General features: G+C 45.2%; 2 protein-coding genes across 4 annotated transcripts in view; one reads left to right on the forward strand and one right to left on the reverse strand.

Annotated features, from left to right (window-relative positions):
* Nucleotides 1-13,473, reverse strand: part of HSF1 (heat shock transcription factor 1) — a 70,230-nt gene extending 56,757 nt beyond the window's left edge. For all 3 annotated transcript variants that reach the window (XM_078879470.1, XM_078879469.1, XM_078879471.1), the window contains exons 1-3: nt 12,326-13,473; nt 9,891-9,999; nt 8,538-8,665 (exon numbers count right to left, since the gene is read on the reverse strand). In XM_078879470.1, the coding sequence (XP_078735596.1) occupies nt 8,538-8,665; nt 9,891-9,999; nt 12,326-12,445 (357 nt within the window). In that variant the 5' untranslated portion in view covers nt 12,446-13,473. The remainder of the gene's footprint in view (nt 1-8,537; nt 8,666-9,890; nt 10,000-12,325) is intronic.
* Nucleotides 13,474-17,109: 3,636 nt separating this feature from the next.
* The window catches only part of BOP1 (BOP1 ribosomal biogenesis factor), a 57,829-nt gene continuing 54,910 nt past the window's right edge, over nt 17,110-20,028 (forward strand). The window contains exons 1-2 of the mRNA XM_078879474.1: nt 17,110-17,273; nt 19,162-19,252. Of these exons, the coding sequence (XP_078735600.1) occupies nt 17,154-17,273; nt 19,162-19,252 (211 nt within the window). The 5' untranslated portion in view covers nt 17,110-17,153. The remainder of the gene's footprint in view (nt 17,274-19,161; nt 19,253-20,028) is intronic.

Here is a 20,028-nt window from a genome sequence, read left to right on the forward strand (position 1 = left end):
CAGTGCATACATTATCAGAGTTGTCTTTTTTGTTTGCATTTTGACCGCAAGTCTTGTGGTTAATGCAAACATGATCCCTTGTATAAAGGTGTCCGTTTTGTTGCCAGATAAAAGGGTAAAAACATTCCGACACATTTACATTTACACGATCTAACCCAAAAAACCTATATATTATGGATATTGGTCGCGAAAGCCAACGTTTTAAACCGACAAACACACTGTCTCGTGTACAAGCGTTTCTCGCGGAAATTGCTGTCGATTCATCTCACTGTTTGACTTGAATACCAATCTTGACAACCAAAGTCGGCAATTAGAGATACGCGACGTGTCATTGGAAACAGTGTCAAACATCACCAGGATAAGAATCAAGAAGTCCGAATCACCGAGTCACCTGACCCAGTTTCTTCAATAGATTTCGTGTTGGGGTCTTAACAACACGGATTTTATCAGATTATTACGTTTTCTTAGATTATTACGTGGCTCAACCTGAGAATCAACGTTGAATCATACATGTTTACGGATTCTGTAACACAGTCCAACATGCAATTGCCCTCAGAACATTGAGTATTTCAATGGATGTGTCTAATCCGTGATGACATATGGATCAATATATGGGCGTTAATGAAGTGGAAAGTGTGAAAAGTATAGATAAATGTAAGCTTGGAATTACAATGAGAGAAAGGGGAACGCATGGATTCAATAAAATATGGCATAATTCAAACTGTTCCACTGCACGATTGTGAGAGGTGGTGGTGGCTTGGGGAGACCTTCATTCAGCAGTGGATTGACTACCATGGATTATGATAGAGTGAATAATAAATTAACTGATATTGCATTGATATGGTTGCATTATCATATACGATACCCTGTTGACAATTGTAATTTGGACTGACGGAATTGTTCTATTTCAGATTAAACGGTTTCTATTATTTCTGTAGGTTAGGTGGGTTTTCTGCCTAATTAATAGTAACTCGCTTCTTTGTCCGTCCTAGGACGGAAGCTGTAATATTTACGAAAAAATTGAGCAGAGTATCATTGTATCTTGTGTAAATTTAATGGCCGTGAATCTTGCACTAAAGTATGTCATCAAACACTTCACTGCATTTCACTGTAGCACTGTATTAATAGCAGTGAATCTGCCACAAAACGAAGTCATAAAACACTTCACTGCAGTTCACTGTAGCACTGTATTAATGGCAGTGATTCTTGCACAAAACTACGTAACTAGCACTGTATATAACTGACCTTCAATTTGTTCAAATTTACTCTTCTGATTCTTTATTCTCTTCTACTTTCGGTCGCTGGGGTTAAAATAAATTGGAAATCGATACAATATCTGGAAAATCACCAAGAAATGTCTATTTTAGCATAATGTAGAAGCATAAATTAGACTTACCTTTCGTCTCAAGTGCTGAAGAAATAAATAAAGACACCAAATCCACTTTGTCGCTGCGTAGAATTATTTATTAGATTCACTTTCAATAAAGAAACGTGAAACTTAAAGTGAATTTGCGAAAAAAAATTCTGCTCGACCTTTTTCTGCGTGAGTGTAAAAATCCACCCGCTCATGAATATTAATGACGGGGGTGGGTGCGGCATGTGGAGTGATGTCACGTGCAGGACACACAGACAGTCTTGGCTCATTATAGTAGTAATTATGCTTGTCAGGAATCGAACCTAGGCTTTTCGTTGTGAGGCACAAGTATTCCCACTGCATCACCCTACCTAAATTGTGAAATGCGCAAACAAAAATAACTCAAAATATTCTATGGTGCGCTGGCATCTGCTGTTTGCTATGCTCTGCATTGGGGAGATAATAAACAAGGGGACATGTCGCATGTTAGCATCACTGCTGGATATACAAAGGTGGCTAGGTGTGCTGTGCAAACGTCTACAAGGTCAATGGGCTGACCCTGGTCATGGTGCGTGTGAAATTGAACTTTGATAGTGTAATGAGAAAATCAAGGGTGGCCTACTTTCATGCGCAACATCACACACAAGAAAGTAGGTTACCCGTCATTGCAGTCACTGGTAAACAACGAAAGAGCACACATCTGGTGATAAAGCAGTCAAAATGATTGATTAATACTTTTTACCATGCCACACGACCTGCCATAAAGCCCTCATTAATAGTAACTCAGATTACATTGTAATACTACAATTTCCTGCACCCAGCGAGATAAAACACAAGCAACAAGGCAGCCACATCATGTAGGTGTAATAGAGTTCACGTCTCTTGGACGCCGGAGTTGGAGGCACACGGGTTTTATTCACACAGCACGGTTCTGGCATACAACACTAGAGGGGGTGTCGGCCCCCTCACCCGGCTAGCTGGGGATACACGCGCTAGCTACTTCCTAGCCTGCCTCCTAGTCTTAACGGGCTAGGGGAGGCTATCTGGCCCGACACTGGTAAGTCGGGCCCGGTACCCTGAGTCCCAGACCAGCGCTGACAAGAGCACCGGCTCTGGATCCCGGGACCACGCCGCTGGCTCGGTCCTGTACGGCCCTGATAAGGACGGCGAACCAGGGGAGTCCAGGGCTCTAGCTAAGACGTCTTCAGTCTTCACTGGTTAGCTTAACAAGAACCCCGAGCCCTCCGATACATCCCCTTTTATACCCAACCCCCCGCTGAGGGGTGGGGCCCCCCCGGGGTGCCTGGCGCGGACGTCGTAGAGAGCACCTCCCCGTGCACTCACGTAGCCCCGCCCACTGTGTTTGTTTGCCATAAGCTGCCATGCATAACGGGCTCTCTCTCTCTAACACCCCTACATAGGCAAGCAAAGTTTCTCCAGCTAAAATTACTGTATTTTCCCGCATATAACCCGCAGGGTAGACCACTTTTACAAACAAAACAAGACCCTGCGGGGTATATGGAGGTGCGGGCTATCCCAAACATATTTTACACGTGTGACTTGTCATAACTCGTTACATTTTTTCATGGTAGGACTATTCACTATGCAACACTTACCTTTGACCAAAGCACTGCTGAATAAACCACTCACACTAACATTGCACTTGTTATCACATTTTAAATGAATTGTTTATACTGTACTATTAAACGACAATGTTTGACGTGTGCGCACTGTTTACCGGCGACGGGAGAGGTGGGGGGAGGGAGAGGGCCCCCGGAGGGTTGGGGGGTGGGGCAGCTGGGGGGAGAGAGAGGTGGGGGGGGAGGCGACGGAGTTACCGTAGTGCTATTGTCTGCGCAGTGCGCAATCTACCAGTGTTAAAACTGTACTTACTTGTCTACCAGTTGTGTGTTACTTATTTATTGGATACTTTTGTTACTTATTTACTGTTTTAAGTTCACTCGTTTCCGGTTAGTTTGTTTTCTTTGTGCATGTTATGATTTTAATGTTAACAATTGATAGTGGAATGTATTACAAATGTAAACTTCGTATTAATATGATGGAATTAAGCTGCGGTAACGACGTTAAATACATGAATGCATGCATGCGGGGTATATGGAGGTACGGGCTATCTATTTTTGCGGGGTATATGCGTCTGCGGGTTATATGCGTATGCGGGTTATATTCGGAAAAATACGGTACTGCATCAGAGGCTCACGAGCATGGATTGTGATATTTCTGAGTTACATTATGGCGCGGTGATATGGCCGAACGGAAGAGCATTCGCCACTTGCTGTAGGTTCGTGGTTTGAATCCGGCAGGCTACCTTGGTTATCTTCTTCTGGGATCCCTCGTAGTCGAGTATGATTTCCCTCCAGGTGTCACTTGTTTGTGTTGTGAGGTGGACCTGGCTGCCCATGGGTCCGGAGATAGCTGAATAGGTCAATCCATGCCCTGCAGATCTTGGCACAGTGGGGGCACGGATGGTCCATTCTGGAGCTCCCACTTGTTCTCTCTCTCTCTCTGGTGTACGTGCTTGCGGCGTGCTCTTTTCCTGGTTATCAATTCTCTTCGCTCGGCCTCAAAATGCTGAGTTACATTGTTTATTGTGGCCCTTCATGATGGTCTATCAAGAGCATGGATTTTCCAGTTTGGATCTATGTGACTTCGCTTGAGGTGCATTTTAAGGTTGTCACGGAAATGCTTCCTTTGACCTCAGGCGGCACGTGATCCATCGCTGAGCTGGCAATAGAAGGCTTGCTTAGGAAGCCTCGAGTCATTCATCCTCACAAGGTGACCTGCCCATCTGAGTTGATACTTCATCATGATGATGGCCTCTGCTGGATGAGTTTGATCGCTCCAGTACACTGATATTATATTCTTGGTTCTTTCGGTAAAGTCACGTCTTCAGACGCTGTCTTTCCGACAGACCTGTTCTTTACCTGAGGACGGCTGCTTGCGTTGTGGCCGAAACGTCGTGAGAATTGTATTTTATTACGTTTTATTTTTATAATTTTATCATTTCCCTTCTACGTGACTTTAACGAAAGAACCAAGAAGATTAATCCCTGCAGTCACGAAAGCTTTAAATCGATATTTAAGACACTGATATTAGTTTGTCTTTCTACCCAGGTGATGTTTAGTATTTTCCTGAGAAAGCGTTGATGAAATATTTCGATTTCGTGTTTACGATAGGTGGTCCAGGTTTCTGCACCATATAAGAGGGTTGGAATGATGACAGCATTATACACTGCCACTTTGGTCTTGGCGGTAATGTCGTGGTCTTCAAAGACCCTGTTCTTAAGTTTGCCAAAGTCAGCACCAGCTCGGGCAATCCGATGTCGGATTTCATAATCAATTAAGACATTGATAGAGAGATGGCTGCCTAAGCATGGGAAACTGGGAACGTTTTCTAGTATTGCATTGTTGGTAATGATTGTAGGGGGTGGTAGGTATCCTCCCGGAGCTTGTTGAAAAAAAATCTTTGTTTTGATGGTATTCAATGTTAGACCCATCCTGCTGTAAGCATCTGTAAATATGTTGATGATCACCTGAAAGTGCTTGCTCAGAAGCTGACCGACTTGGGCATCATCAGCATATTGGAATTCAATAACGGATGTGATTGATGTTTTCGACTTGGCTCTGAAACGGTTGATGTTGAATATGTTCCCGTCTATCCTATATGTGACCTTTATGCCTCTGGGAAGTCTGTTTTCTGTCAGATGAAGCATTTCCGCCAGGAAGATGGAGAAAAGAGTTGGTGCAATAACGCAGCCTCGCTTCACACCAGTCCTTACTTCGACTGGCTCCGAGGTTTCACCATCAGAGAGGATGACAGCCTTCATACCGTCATTCAAAAGACGGAGTACGTTAACAAATTTTGTTGGGCAGCCATATCTCAGAAGGATTCTCCAGTGCTTCACGATTAACAGAATTGAAAGCTTTAGTCAAATCAAAGAAGGCCATGTACAATGGTAGTCTCTTCTCCTGGCACTTCTCGGAGTTGACAGGCTGAGAAGATCATGTCTGAGGTTCCCCTGCCAGGTCAAAAGCCACTCTGCGATTCAGGAAGGAGTTTTTCAGCAAGTGGTAGAAGTCTGTTTAGTAGGATTCTTGCAAGTATTTTTCCAGCGGTGGCAAGAAGAGATTCCTCTGTGGTTGTCAGTCTGACTTGTCACCTTTTTTAAAGACGGTGACAATGATGGCATATTTCAGTTCGTTGGGAAGGTCTTCATCATTCCAGATCTTGGCCATGAGGGAGTGCAGGTGTTCTAGTAGGCATTGTCCTTCATGTTTTTACATTTCAGCAGGAATCTGGTCGAGCCCACTAGCTTTGTTCTCTTTCATTTGCTTGACAGCTTTAGCCACTTCAAACATAGTTGGTTCTCCAACTAAATCATCAGTGGTAGAGTGTTGGGGAATCTCACTAAAGATAGAAGCGTCTACAACAGCGTTGCAGTTGAAAAGAGTGAAGTGTTCCTGCCAGTGGTAGATGATTGCATTTTTGTCTTTAAAGATTTTTGTCCCATCCTTAGACTAAAGTGGTGCAAGGCCCTGTTTTGATGGTTCATATAAGACTTTGGTTGCTTTAATAAAATAATGTGAGTTATTGGAATCTGCAAAATGTTATATTTCTTCTGTTTTGTTTCTGAACCAATCATTCTTCACTTCCCGGATTTTAGTTTGTACTTCCGATTTGGCCTCATTATGATTGTTTTTTCTGTCTAGACCGTGTTGTTGCCAGGTGATGAATGCTTTCCGCTTCTTGTCAATGAGGCCTGTGATTTCCTGGTCGTTGTCATCAAACCAGTCACAGTTTTTCCTTCTTGTGTAGCCAATGGTGTTTTCACAGCTGGTTATGACTGCCATCTTCAGTTGTGTCCAGTACTCATGGACATTTCCTGAAGCCTGGTTGGTGCTGAGTCTTTGAGCTAGTTGTTCTTTCAGTTGGGCCTGTACAGCTGGGTCTTTTAATCTGGTTACATTGAGTCTTTTCCTCTGTAGTTTTGGTCAGTTCATGTGTTTGTGGTTTAGTTTGTGAGTCATCACTGATCGAATTAGTCTGTGGTCAGTCCAGCAATCGTCTGCATTGATCATGGCACGAGTGATGCGGACGTCTGTTGTAAAGCTTCCTGACAATCACATAGTCCAGTGAATGCCATTGTGTGATCGAGGGAGGCACCAGGAGATCTTAAGGCTGTTCTTCTGCCTGAACAGGGTGTTGGTGATTGTCAGGTCGTGCTCAGAACAGGTTGTAAGAAGAAGGTGGCCATTGGAGTTTGACTTTCCAACTCCCTATTTAACAATTACACCGTTCCACATTTGATGGTCTCTCCCAACTCGAGCATTGAAGTCGCCGAGGAGAATCATCTTGTCAGTTGTTGGTGTCCTCTGAAGGATTTGGTCGAGTTGGCTGTAGTAGGTCTCCTTGGCGTCTTCTTCAGAGTCCAGTGTTGGTGCGTAGGTGCTGATGATGGTTGCATGTTGGTCTTTTGCGAGTTTCAGGCGTAGGGTCATCAAACGCTCATTGCTACCAATTGGGAGCTCACTTGAGCTGTTGATGAGCACGTTGTCTATTGAAAACCCTACGCCATGCAGGTGTCGTTCATGCGCTGGTCTACCCTTCCAAAAGAAGGTGTAGCCTCCACTTAACTCAGTCAGTTGGCCTTCATCTGCCAGATGGGTTTCGCTGAGGGCGGCAATATGGATATTAAAACGTCTCAGCTCGCGTGCCACAAGAGCTGTTCGGCGCTCTGGACGTTGCGAGTTTGGGTTGTCTGTGAGGGTCCTGACACTCCAGGATCCAATATTTATAACTGCTGGTGTATCACCATAAAATGTGTGTTGTCTCCTTCAAAGTGGATGTTAAAGTTCCCCTGAAGTCGTTAAAAACGAATAGGCCATTATGTGCTAGCATCATGGTCCACATTTGTGAAATTAAAAAAATTACCTACAAATTACTCAATTGGGATTACATATAGGAATCACCGCCCCCAACTGTGAAATAACTGCAGACTGTCTGTAAAACAAAGCAGCGCCTTCGTGAGAGACCTACGCTAAAATAATGGCGCGAATGCCAAATATACAGAATTATTCGAATTGCCACTGCAAACTTACAGAGCCTGTTAATAATAACAAATGAAAGGTCAAAGTTACATTTTAACTGATTGTCCCATTCCCACACCCCTAAATGATACAAATTCTTTACATGGCCTAACCCACACATCTATTACGAATCCAATAGAACTCAAGTTTTTATATCAAAACCTGCAACCATCCACATCTTATGCCCGACTCTGCCAGCACCTCACTACGCAATATGGCGCCTGTCACAACCTCTCAATTAATTAGTTCCGTTTCTAACTGGAACTGGCTCACAACGGTAATGCCTAATGCACTTAGGACCATATTCTTAGGGCCATATTCTTGGTTCTAACTTGGCTCGGCTCAGGCTTGAGCCGCTTGGTTGCTTTCAAAGACGCACGTGTGGCTCAACCATGTCTCGGGCCGGGCTCCGCTCATGGAAATCCTGAGCGCAGCTGGGACCGTGCTGAGAGCTGGCTCAAGTTAAGCATGTCTTTGAGCCGGCTCACTTGAGCCAGAGCCAAGCCTGAGCCAAAGCTATGACAAAGAACACAGACCAAAAGCAAATAATTCCATAACCTTCCTGTTCCAATGCAAAGAAAGCAGAACATTCTTCATTGTCAGATCCAGCTCTTGCAGCCTTGCCGTATAACATGCTCAACGGTAACTATTTTCAGAAAAATCAGTTATCACTTCTTAGGAACCTCAGTAATCACTGTATGGTGTCCTGCATTATATTGCCTAAATATGTAAATTATATCACGAGAATAATTATAATAGTAACCGTTTAGAATTGTATAATTTAATATGTATTTTAGGTTTCCTTCAAAGAGGGATGGTGTCAGTTAGGATTGGTCCGATGCTGCTGAGATGCACTCCTATTTTTTTCAGCAATGGGAGCAGAACCTGAGAACACGGAGGAAACCCATGCAGAACAGGAGACTATACAAACTCCACAACGAAAGGCAACAACCGAGTCGGGAATCAAACTTAACCCTTTCTTCCTGTGGGGCACACATGTTATCCCTGTGCCACCCTACCACACAAACTTATGCCAGGTCTGGTCAGGGCAGGTGCTCCGCTATGGGAGGTGAATGTACCTTTCGCTTGATGTGCTCCAGCAGATTCTCTTGGCCTCGGATGAAGTATGGGTGCTGGAACTCCGTCTCATCCTTTTCCGGCTTCAATAGCCCTCCCTGCTCAATGTTGACCACTTTGCGAAATCCATCTGAGAGATCACAGCATCACCACCACCACGTCAGAGAAAAATATATTTGAATGTTTGATATGTTACACCATTCTTATAGTGCAATGATCTGATAAAGACACTATGTTGCACAGCCTTTTGTAATTTTACAGTAGGGGGCACTGTTGCTACGTGTTATTTTATTTTATTTCTACCTACATGACTTACCGAAAGAACCAAAGAGTATGAGAACTGGGGGTTGTTTTTTTCATTTGGCAAATTTGAACCTCACGCCAAAGAGACCATACAAACTCCACACAGAAAGAAGCCCAAGTCGGGAATAGAACTAAGGGCCTTCTTGCTGTACAGCACAGGTGTTACCACTGCACCATCCTGATGTCCAAATTGTTTATATTTAATATGCAATTCCACAATTTGTATCCATAGAGCTGTGAAGTGTAGTAGTACAAGGGGTCCGTGATATATGTCATCTCAAATAGGTTGTTTCACACTCACGTCACAGAGGTACTATACAATTCGTGCATGCGCCCCCAATATCTTTAGTCCTATCGTGATATCTCACGTACGTACTAAGTGCTCATTGTAATTTGCGTGAACTAAATCGCAAAAAATCGTCAACCCATCAACACAACTAATCCACTCCTCAAGGCAAGGTCATAAAAGTTATAGGTCAAGGTAAAATATTTTTACAATGTTAAAGTGTGCTTTTTTACACTAAAAATGTTTTCTGTTTGAGTCATTGCTTAAAAATGTCACATACGTTTTCTATTAAAAAAGTAAAATTATTTAAAGTGTATAGGGCTGCTTCCAAGTGCTCATAAAAATGGTTTTCAAGTAAGTTTTTCATAAATGTAAATGCTGTTTAAAGGTTTTGAACTCATAATTGGTTATGTGTACATTGTGTTGTGCAGTATGGTACAAGTAGTGTACATGTACAGTAAGTATTTTGGTGGCTATTTATTCTTATGGGGGAAAATTCTCCGTTATACGTTGCTTCGTTATGAGTTGCAACTTTCCTGTCCCTAACTCTGACGTATACCAGGGATCCCCTGTACGTTACAATTAAATCAACCAATACAAATGAAAAAAATTTCATAACAAAACCCGCATGATATGTATAGTTCTTACACGTGAAGTTTTACTCCAGCGGGAGTGCATTTGCACATGTGCTAACGTTACCCTGTGTAGGCAGGCAATCCCACGTGCCAGCGTTTGTCCGTGGGTCAGGTAATGTAGATATACGTACACATATTGAGTTGTCTCACAAAGCTGGCCATGTTGTTATGCTTGAAGTACTTGGGCAGCACCTCTTTGGCAAAGTGACCCTGGTCGAACACATGGAAGCTGAGTCCATTCTGAAAAGACAGGATTGCACACATTTCCTTCAATTGACCCGTGTTTACCCGTGTTAAAACATGTTTCTATACAAGAGACCACACTATTGCAGTAACATGAAAGTGGATGAGTCACCTATACACAAGCAAACGTAGCACCAAGCCAGTATGCACAGATTCCATGTTTTATATATTGTGTATTAAAAACCAGATTATATCATTTACATAATTACATTGTTGCATGTCAAATTCATAGCCAAATAACAAATTTGAACATTATTGTATGATTACTGTACAAGTGAGGCCCTCAGTCAGAGAGTGGATAAGAGTTGGGGACTGCACTTTACACGATGTAGCCTGATCATATTTTAGATGTTTCCTGAAACACTGTTTTTAAATTGCAAAATGCATAGTTTGCTATTGATAGCTATTGAATAACAAACCCTTCAACAAACAAAACTTTACAGGCCTACCTCTTATAACGCTGCCTCTTATAATGCTGTTTTGCTATAACGCTATTTATCCAGGAGGAAAATCCCTGCGCAGATCAACCCATTTATGGAAAGTAGGTGTGGCGTTGCCCATACAGGCGTGTCTTTGCCCATATATTGTTTTGTGATACCTGAATCGAGGTGTCTATTGTATTGTTTCTGTTCATAGTCGATCCAACAGCCATGTTAGAGTATAGATTGGAGGATGAATCACTGCATCAATTTATTGATGATCCATGGATTGAGTAATCCTATTGGTTAGTACAATATAGCTTCCCGTGGAAAGTATGTTTAGGCAGACGGCAGACAGCTGAGGGCTCGGGATACGTAGACAGACCACATTGATTAAGCTGCATTTAGCCTCTGGGTCACCTGATAACTGAGGGGGTGAGCAGATGACAAAGTGCGTTGGGGCAGCTTCTTACATAAATAAAACCAATACAACTCGGATTTAAGGGTGTGCCTCGTAGCAAGAGGAAATTTGCATGTCCTCCACATTCTGTATGGGTTTTCCCTGGGTTATAGGTTTTCATAACACAACAAAAAAAAACATGCACTATAACTGGTATTGGCCAAAAATCCAAAAGCTGAAAAATACTGGCAAATTACTCAATTGAGATTACACACAGCTTCAACATCGCCTCCAACAGCAAACACTTAGCAGGACCCTCCTGAAAAAAAGTCTTGAAACTCAGTCAGGTTTTCCTGGGAAAACAAGTATACAGTAATCATAATAGGTTGCGTGACCAAAATTTGCATCGCTGTAATTCGAGTGGTATGGACCATGTAATTTTCAAACAGAATAAAAATGGAGTGTCATTGCATCGCAGATTTAAAGTAAATAAAATAAAACCCCACTACTCTCAGATAAACATTTAAAAATTAGACAGATTATCCTAAATTCGACATTGCAAAAAGTAAACTTCTCAACCAACGTGTAAATAAATACATTGCACTCTTATAAATGTTCCTAAAGCATACGTACACCAGATCCCAAGACCTGGACATGCCAGTTTACTCAATTATGAGGCTCACAGGGAAGAAACTCGTGATTTTAGATGTTTATGATCTTCCAAAATCTTACATCTATGTTTCTCACTTGTGCATCTAAGTTACATTTATCACCCATTCCACCAAATTCATGTTTCAGTTCGCTGTCACTCTTTGGAAATCATAACTGCCAATCTTTGATGGGGATGGATTGTTGATGCATGTATGTTGAACTTCTATCGTGCCGTACCCAGCCAAACGTCATGGGAGGTGCGGGGGAAGGATTTATGGATTGATGTCTGATGATAGAATGATAACAAAAGAGTTATTATGGTTTATTATGTTTGATCGTGATGCTGATGGAACGATGGCTTATAATGGAATGATGGATTAATTAAGGTTTGATAGTGATATACGAGGATGGATTAATGATGCTGCCAACGCTTGCGTCTCCCCAGACCCTGGTGAGGGTTTGTCGGTGAGAAGCGAAGTGGAGAAAGGGGTGAGGAGTGGGGTGAGTGTCCGTGTGTGTGAGGAGCGGGGTGAGTGTGTGTGTGTGAGTGGGGTGAGTGTGTGTGTGTGAGGAGTGGGGTGTGTGTGTATGAGTGGGGTGAGTGTACGTGTGTGTGAGGAGTGTGTGTGTGAGGAGTGGGGTGTGTGTGTGAGGAGTGGGGTGTGTGTGTGTGAGTGGGGTGAGTGTCTGTTTGTGTGTGAGGAGCGGGGTGTGTGTGAGAAGTGGGGTGTGGGTGAGGAGTGGGGTGTGTGTGTGAGGAGTGTGTGTGTGAGGAGTGGGGTGTGTGTGTGAGGAGTGTGTGTGTGAGGAGTGGGGTGTGTGTGTGTGTGAGGTGAGTGTGTGAGGAGCGGACCGGGCTCCAGCAGATGAGCTCGTTAGTATCGGGGTCCTCCACCAGTGTCCACAGCTTGCTCAGGAAGGCCGGAACGCCGCCGCCGCCGCTGCCGCTGCTGCCGGGCCCCCCCCCGTCCATGGCTGGCGACCCGGGCCGGGCCCGGCAGCTGCTGCTGCCACTCTGCGGCCTCTGCGCGTTTGCGTCTTGAGTGCACCGCCTCCCTCCCTCCCTACCTACTTGGGTGTAGAGTGGTTCGTGTGTGGTTATGTTTAGTGTAATGGTTAATGTGGAATATATTTAATGTAATCTGTACAATATGTAAATGTAACTTCCTTCGCACCGTACGTAGCCAACCGTGCTAATCAAGGGATTGAATCCGTGTATACTGTATTTGGTAGGTGCCTGTTTTTAATCTGTATCGGTGTTTTGTGTGTAGTGTGTGTAGTGTCGTGTGTAGTGTAGTGTGTGTAGTGTTGTGTGTGTAGTGTTTAGTGTGTAGTGTAGTGTATAGTGTAGTGTATAGTGTAGTGTAGTAGTGTATAGTGTAGTGTATAGTATAGTGTATAGTATAGTGTAGTGTATAGTGTAGTGTATAGTGTAGTGTATAGTGTAGTAGTGTATAGTGCAGTGTATAGTGCAGTGTATAGTGTAGTGTGTAGTGTATAGTGTAGTGTATAGTGTAGTGTATAGTGTTTTAGTTGGTTTGTGTGCAAGGCGAGGCTCGCGCGCCAAGGCCTCGCCGCCTGGGAGCGAGGCAGGCGCGGCGCGCGTGTTGAGTTTCTAATGTGATTAACGCGTGTTTAGTGTATGTGGTGTGTGTTTAACGCGTGTTTAGTGTGTGGAGCGTATGTTTAACGCGTGTTTGGTGTATGGTGTGTATGTTTAACGCGTGTTTAGTATGTCGTGAGAAAGCACACTGGGCCTCGCGCCTGTAGTAATAGTGTGAGATGTGCACGCGTGTTACACACGTGTGTGTCGCGCTGTGCGTTGTGTATTATGTATGTTGCGTGTATTATGTATGTTGCGTGTGTGTGTAGTTGTTGTTGTTGTGTGTGTCGCTGGCTGAGAGAGTTGATCCTCGCCGTGGCTGGGCCGAGGGGTGGTCGTGAGAGCGCCTCACCCCACTCGCAGTGCGTCACGAACAACCGCGTCCGGGTCACTCGCTCACCACCCACACCCACCCACACTCACCCACACTAACCACACTCACTCACACTCACCACACCTCATCCCTACTCGCAATCCCCGCGCGTGTGTGCGCCAGGAATAAAGGATTCATACAATAATTACATTGTGTATAACGCTGCACCTTGGCCTATGACCCCTGCACGGGAAGTGACGGGGTCAGGGGTCAAGTGGTTCTGTGTGGTCGATGCCAGGATCGTGGCCAGGACCGATGTCAGGACCGGGGCCCTGCTCTTCGCGGCGTGTTCCACGTTCAGCAGCAGCAGTCTCCAGCGCCTTCTCAGAGTGGGCAGCAATTTCCAGATGATGATCAGCAGAACAATCCCCACCTCTTTGGTGACTACCAGTTGGTAACACTGGTGGCCGTCCGCAGTGCCATGGGGGGGGGGGGGAGTCTGTTCCTGATTATCTTTCAACCTCATGGCACTGGCAGCCGTGGGCCACAGTGGCCAAGGAGGGCTCTGGACGTGTCCGAGGGGCTGGTAACTCCTCCACACTCAATGCAGTTAGGACAACCACGCAGACAAGCTTGGGGGGGGGGGGGGGGTATACAGGCGGATGGACGTCTCCTTGCCAAACCCCATTCGGCGTTGCCATCCGTACGGTACCACAATAGACCTGACAAGACAGATTAAAGGCAAATGTAAACAAGTTGGAGAAGTAAAACAATCAACCAGCAGAATTCTAGATTTGAAGTATTCGTGACTGCAAGGATTCATATTCTTAGGTTTTTTCGGTAAAGTCTTTACCAAAAAAACCTAAGAATAAGCAGCAGAATACCAATGCAGCAGCAAAACTCCCTGCACCCCGCTCCACACACCACACTGCTGACGGTCATGACCCAAAGTGGTTGATGACATTTCCAATGATTGCTGAGTCTATAACCATCCTCTCGTTGAAATTGTCTCTGTGTCTGTATATATGGATGGCTTCATGAACGAATCTTTGTTGACAGCCAGTAGGCCTGCAAAGTACCATCGTCTTAGAGAAATCAATTTCGTGTGAGCCAGCCGCATTAAAATAATCAGCCACGGCAGAAGTATTGGTTCTACCATGTTTCAAATCTGCCTTATGTTCACGGACATGGTCCAAGACATGTCGCTTAGTTTCCCCAATGTAACTGCTGCCGCAGATACAGCTTAATTTGTAGACACGGGGATATTGCATGTCAGGAATCTTGTCCTTCACAGATGGGATCAGATCACAAATGTTATGCATTGTGTTAAATCGGACCTGGATCTTGTGTTTGTTCAAGATTTTGGAAATATTTTTGGTTATCCCAGCTATGTATGGCAGGGTGATGGTTTTGATTGGATCCTCAGATAGCTCCTTCCTCACGGTTGGGGTGATGGCTTTGCGGATTGTGTCGTCAGAATATCCATTCGCCTTGAGAGCTTGGTGTACGTGTTTGAGTTCACTGGTTAGGTATTCATGGTCGGAGATACATTGAGCTCTATGGTGTAGCGTTTTGAGGAGGGAAGTCTGGGATGGATGGTTGTCGGAATCAGGTTTTAGGTAGGCGTCAGTATGGGTTACTTTCCTGTAGACAGAGTGGCTCATTGAGTCATCTAGTCTCTTTTTTTATTAGGACATCCAAGAAGGGTAGCATGCCATCCTTTTCTTTCTCCATGGTGAAGGTGAATTTGATGGCTGGGTGTATGGAATTTACGTGGTTTAGGAATTGGTTTAGAGCCGGTCGGCCATGTGGCCAGATGGCAAACGTGTCATCTACGTACCTCTTCCACAGGGACGGGCGTAGAGTGAATGCCTGGATGGCGTCCGTCTCAAATTACCCATGAAAATATTGGCTACAACCGGAGATAAGGGAGAACCCATTGGGGTGCCTTCAGTTCGTAGAATGTTACATTCCAAGGAAAGTATGTATTGGTGAGGCAGTGTCTCACCAGGGCCGGTACATCAGCATTCAATCCTTGTTGGACCAGGTCTTCAATGATTACAATGGTATCGGGCACAGGAACTTTGGTGAACAAAAAAACTACATCGAGACTGACGAGTAAATCACCTGGGGACAGTGAGATGTCTTTCATTGACGAAACCGGGTGAGCTGAGTTCAGAACAGAAGAGGTGGTCTTACCAGTGAATGGCTGCAAGGTCTCCGACAGATATCGGGCAGCTTGTAGGTGGGTGAGCCAATGGTGGAGACGATGGGATGAAGGGGTGTACCTTCATTACGGATTTTCTTTGTAAGCCATATAGTCTGGGTCGTCTAGTAGCAGAAGGTTTTAAGGAAACTTATTTGGTCTGTTCAATTAATGAAGCCGAATCAGTGATGATACTGTTCGTTTTTGTAATGAGGAAGTTGGTGGGATCTCTTTAAATTTTTGTGTAGCTACCATCATTAAGTAGGTCCTGAATTTTGTTGTACACGTTTTTGTCCATGATGACCATGGCATTGCCCTTGTCGGCTGAGAGGATGACGATATCTTCCCTCTTTTTTAATTGAAATAATTAAAAGCGCTCCTCCTTACTGATGTTGCTGTGATCTTAGCGCTTTTGAGGGTTGCAGCGATTTCAGATCTTGTCACGTCTGCAGTGATGTCTTCTTTATGGATTTTTGGTGAGCCATATAATCTGGGTGGTCTGGCAGCAGAAGGTTTTAAGGAAAACTGTTTGGTCTGTTCAATTAACGAAGCTGAATCAGTGATGATATTGTTCGTTTTTGTAACAAGGTTGTTGGTGGGATCTCTTTTCATGCTTGCTGCTGCATTGGCATTCTGCTGCATTGGCATTGTTGCTGCATTGGCACTCGTGCACCGCCCATACTTTCCTTTAGAGGCTGACTCCGTTGCCTGATGACGACCGCTTGTGTTGCGATCGAAACGTCGTGATATTTTTTATTTACTTTCTTTTTTATTATTTTATTGTTAGTTTTTTCTATCTACGTGATTTTACAGAAAGAACCAAAAATACTAAATTGGGTTTAGGTGTAGCAACATCGCCCCCTACTGCAAACACTTGGCAGGACCCTACAAAAACCTTCAGACTCAGTGAGGCTTTCCTGGCTAAACAAGTGTAATAATACATTGTGTTAATATTCTTTTGTTATTTCGGTAAAGTAACGTAGATAGAAGAAATAATAATAATAAAGTGAATGAAAACAATAAAATAAAAATAGACCTAAAGAATACAAATAATGGAAAAAAACTAATGTAGACTGTAGCCTGGTTCTTAATCGGAGTGAGTGTACTGGCAATCGATAATGTAGACTGTAGCAATGGTTATTAACCTGAGTGAGCGTACTGGCAGTCTATAATGTTGACTTATTATTGGTACCAAAAAGTTATTGTCAATGCGCTCACCAGTTTAAAACCAGGCGACAGTCGACATTTTCGATTGCCATTACACTCACTCCGATTAAGAACCAGGCTACATACAGGCTACATTAGTATTTTTTTATTTCTTTATTTTTGTTCACTTTATTTTTAGTTATTTTTCTATCTACGTGACTTTACCGAAAGAACCAAAGAATATGAATTCTTGCAATCACGAAAGTTTTAAGTAATTTCCACGTCATCACGCGTGCGTGTGCCATCGCTGCGGCGGCGGCCATTTTGCGTAGGGACAATGCACGTGGTACAGTGGAGTCGTCTGATGACGTCGTTTCCGCTACACTGCAGAGCGAGACCCACATGTGCGCAGCATGGCGGCCTCCTCCTCCTCCTGCTCGGCGGCGGCGGCGCGGGCGAGTGGCGGCGACAGCAGCAACAGCAGCAGCAGCAGCAAGCGGCGCGCGGAGGACGAGGAGCCGGACGCCGCGCAGGCGAGTGGGGGGCCTGGAGTGAGTGGGGGGCCTGGGGCGAGTGGGGGGCCTGGGGCGAGTGCGAGGCTCGGGGCGAGTGCGAGGCCTCCTGTGAGTGCGAGGCCCCCTGTGAGTGCGGGGTCAGGAGCGAGTGGGGGGCCTGGGGTGAGTGGGGGGCCTGGGGCGAGTGGGGGGCCTGGGGCGAGTGGGGGGCCTGGGGCGAGTGGGGGGCCTGGGGCGAGTGGGGGGCCTGGGGCGAGTGGGGGGCCTGGGGCGAGTGGGGGGCCTGGGGCGAGTGGGGGGCCTGGGGCGAGTGGGGGGCCTGGGGCGAGTGGGGGGCCTGGGGCGAGTGGGGGGCCTTCTGTGAGTGCTGGGCCAGGAGCGAGTGCGGGGCAAAGGGCGAGTGCTGGGACAGGAGCGAGTGCGAGGCTCGGGGCGAGTGCGAGGCTTCCTGTGAGTACGAGGCTTCCTGTGAGTGCGAGGCTTCCTGTGAGTGCGAGGCCCCCCTGTGAGTGCGGGGTCAGGAGCGAGTGAGGGGCCATGGGCGTTTGGGGGGCCAGATGCGATTGGGGGACATTGGGGCAAGTGCATGGCTAGGGGCGAGTGACCACGCATCTCTTGGCCACGTTGACCCCGTCATGTCTCGAGGGTGAAAGCAGCTCATATTGCTGATCCAAAGCAATTGAACACGTGTTTAATCGCACGGTGTCGCCTTCAAAAATAAAATATAAAATTGACGACGTTTCGGAGAGTGGCCCCTGAATAGCGCAAACCGAGGCCAGAGTCGACGTCAACATGGTGGGGAGACTGCACTTACCACCATGCTTCCTTACCAGTTTTTAAACAGGCGTATGGAGAGTTACTGTATAGTTACTGTATAGTAACTCTTGGGTAACAGACACACCCTTTAATAACCCTTAAATAATCTAAATGTGTGTTTAACCATGGTTCTACAAAAAGTTACGTTGTAGATGTTACTTGCGCATTGCATTATGGGAATGATTGTGAGCACAAGGCACAGTCTGCCCAATCACCAGCGTCGTCATAGCAATGTTACCGCCTGACGCTCCTGAGACAATGAAACAATATGAAACTAAGTCGGGATTCGGTTTGTCTAGCGCTCAATAGTGAAACTGTCTTCATAGAAGGTGAGGCGTTCATTCACTTCTGCTAGCTGAACCGAGTTCAGTTTCAATGCGAGGCAGCTGCCGTCTCCTCGTCCTGGTCTCACTTCCCCCACCAGAGATCAAGACGAGTCCACAAGCCACTGGCTTGGACGTGATCTATTTTCATGGCGAGCTAACAGAAGATGTTGGGCAAACCTGGCATCTAGGCGTTAGCAATTTCTCCAATGTAGTGGCGGTCACAACGTTTGCACGCTGTGCAATAAACCAATCCATGGGGGTGCATGCAAACCGAAGATGCGGGTTTTTCCCGCATATCGGTTAATGTGAAGATGCACGCGTTTGCCTCTTCTCCGATACTGTTATTGCTGGCGTTTGGCATCGAGCCGTGTATTCGCAGGTCCCTGAGGTTTGTCATTTTGTAGAATGCACAGAGAGCTGGGTTTATAAAAAATATGGGCAGATATGAAAATTGTTGATGGTGATATTTTCGACAGCCGGGTTTGATGTGTGATTTGTGAGGTTAACCAGCACCCTTCCATTTGACCGGTTGCTCGGCTACTGCAGGTCCTTCCAAGATGCGCGTGAGTAGACCCTGCTCACTCCGTCTTCAGGGTATTTGCGCGAAGTGGAGATACTTTTCATTTCATTGACTTTGCCATTGAAATCCGCATCGTTGCTGCACAAGCAACAGATGCGGAGAAAATTAAAATGGAATTGTCCACATGCTTCCCTGTGGGCATAGAAACATGGCAGTATCTCAAGGTTTGTGGGTGTGCACACAGGCCCCTGTTGCAGTGGAAGACGATCGGCGGGAGGACGAGAGTGAAGAAGGCGATGAAGATGCGAGTGACAGCGAAGAGAGCGTCTACTCGGGTATGTTATGGTGAACGTAGTAGTCTGAATTTATAAAGTCAAGATCCGGAGGTCATCATGACCAGTGCTGATGATGGCACCACACCTTGGCAGCTTCTGCGAGCTCCTTAGCAGGGAGCTCCTCGAGAAGGAATCTTGGCCTACTCTTCCATGCTGACCATAAAAGTCTTAGAAGATGTGGGAGTATCCACGTTTTACCCCCAACAAACAACTGGCCAATCGATTTGTACCCGTTTCGACTGTTGGGTGGATAGAGCCAGTGAGGGGAATTTAATTAAAAGTCTTTTATATTATTATTTGGGTCTTTCGGTAAAGCCACGTAGATTGAAAAAGTAATAAAATAATTGTATTGTTTTTATTATTAGAAAAAATAAAATACTTTTATTTATTTTTTCGATCTACGTGGCTTTACCGAAAGACCCAAAGAATATGAATTCCTGCAGTCACGAAAGCTTTAAGTCAAGATAAAAGTCTATTGTTTCAACTGCCACGCCGCCTGAACATGAAACCATTGATTTTTGCATTTCAACTCCGGTGCGCTAACCGCTACACCACAGTAACTTGCTTAGTTTGTCAATTGAAAATGTCACAATGTTACGTTTATTTCTATTGATGTGTGCATGTGTGCAGCAAACTGTTAGCCATTTTATTTTCACTTGTTAAAATGTAAGGCTTTGTGGATGAGTGCCGTAGTGATTGCTTGCATGTCATCATAGGTATCATGATGCTTTCTTCGCTACTGTGTTTGTACTGTTGAGCTTGCATCATTTGTAATG

The sequence above is a fragment of the Lampetra fluviatilis genome, chromosome 54 (assembly GCF_964198595.1).
Source record: "Lampetra fluviatilis chromosome 54, kcLamFluv1.1, whole genome shotgun sequence".
Taxonomy (NCBI): domain Eukaryota; kingdom Metazoa; phylum Chordata; class Hyperoartia; order Petromyzontiformes; family Petromyzontidae; genus Lampetra; species Lampetra fluviatilis.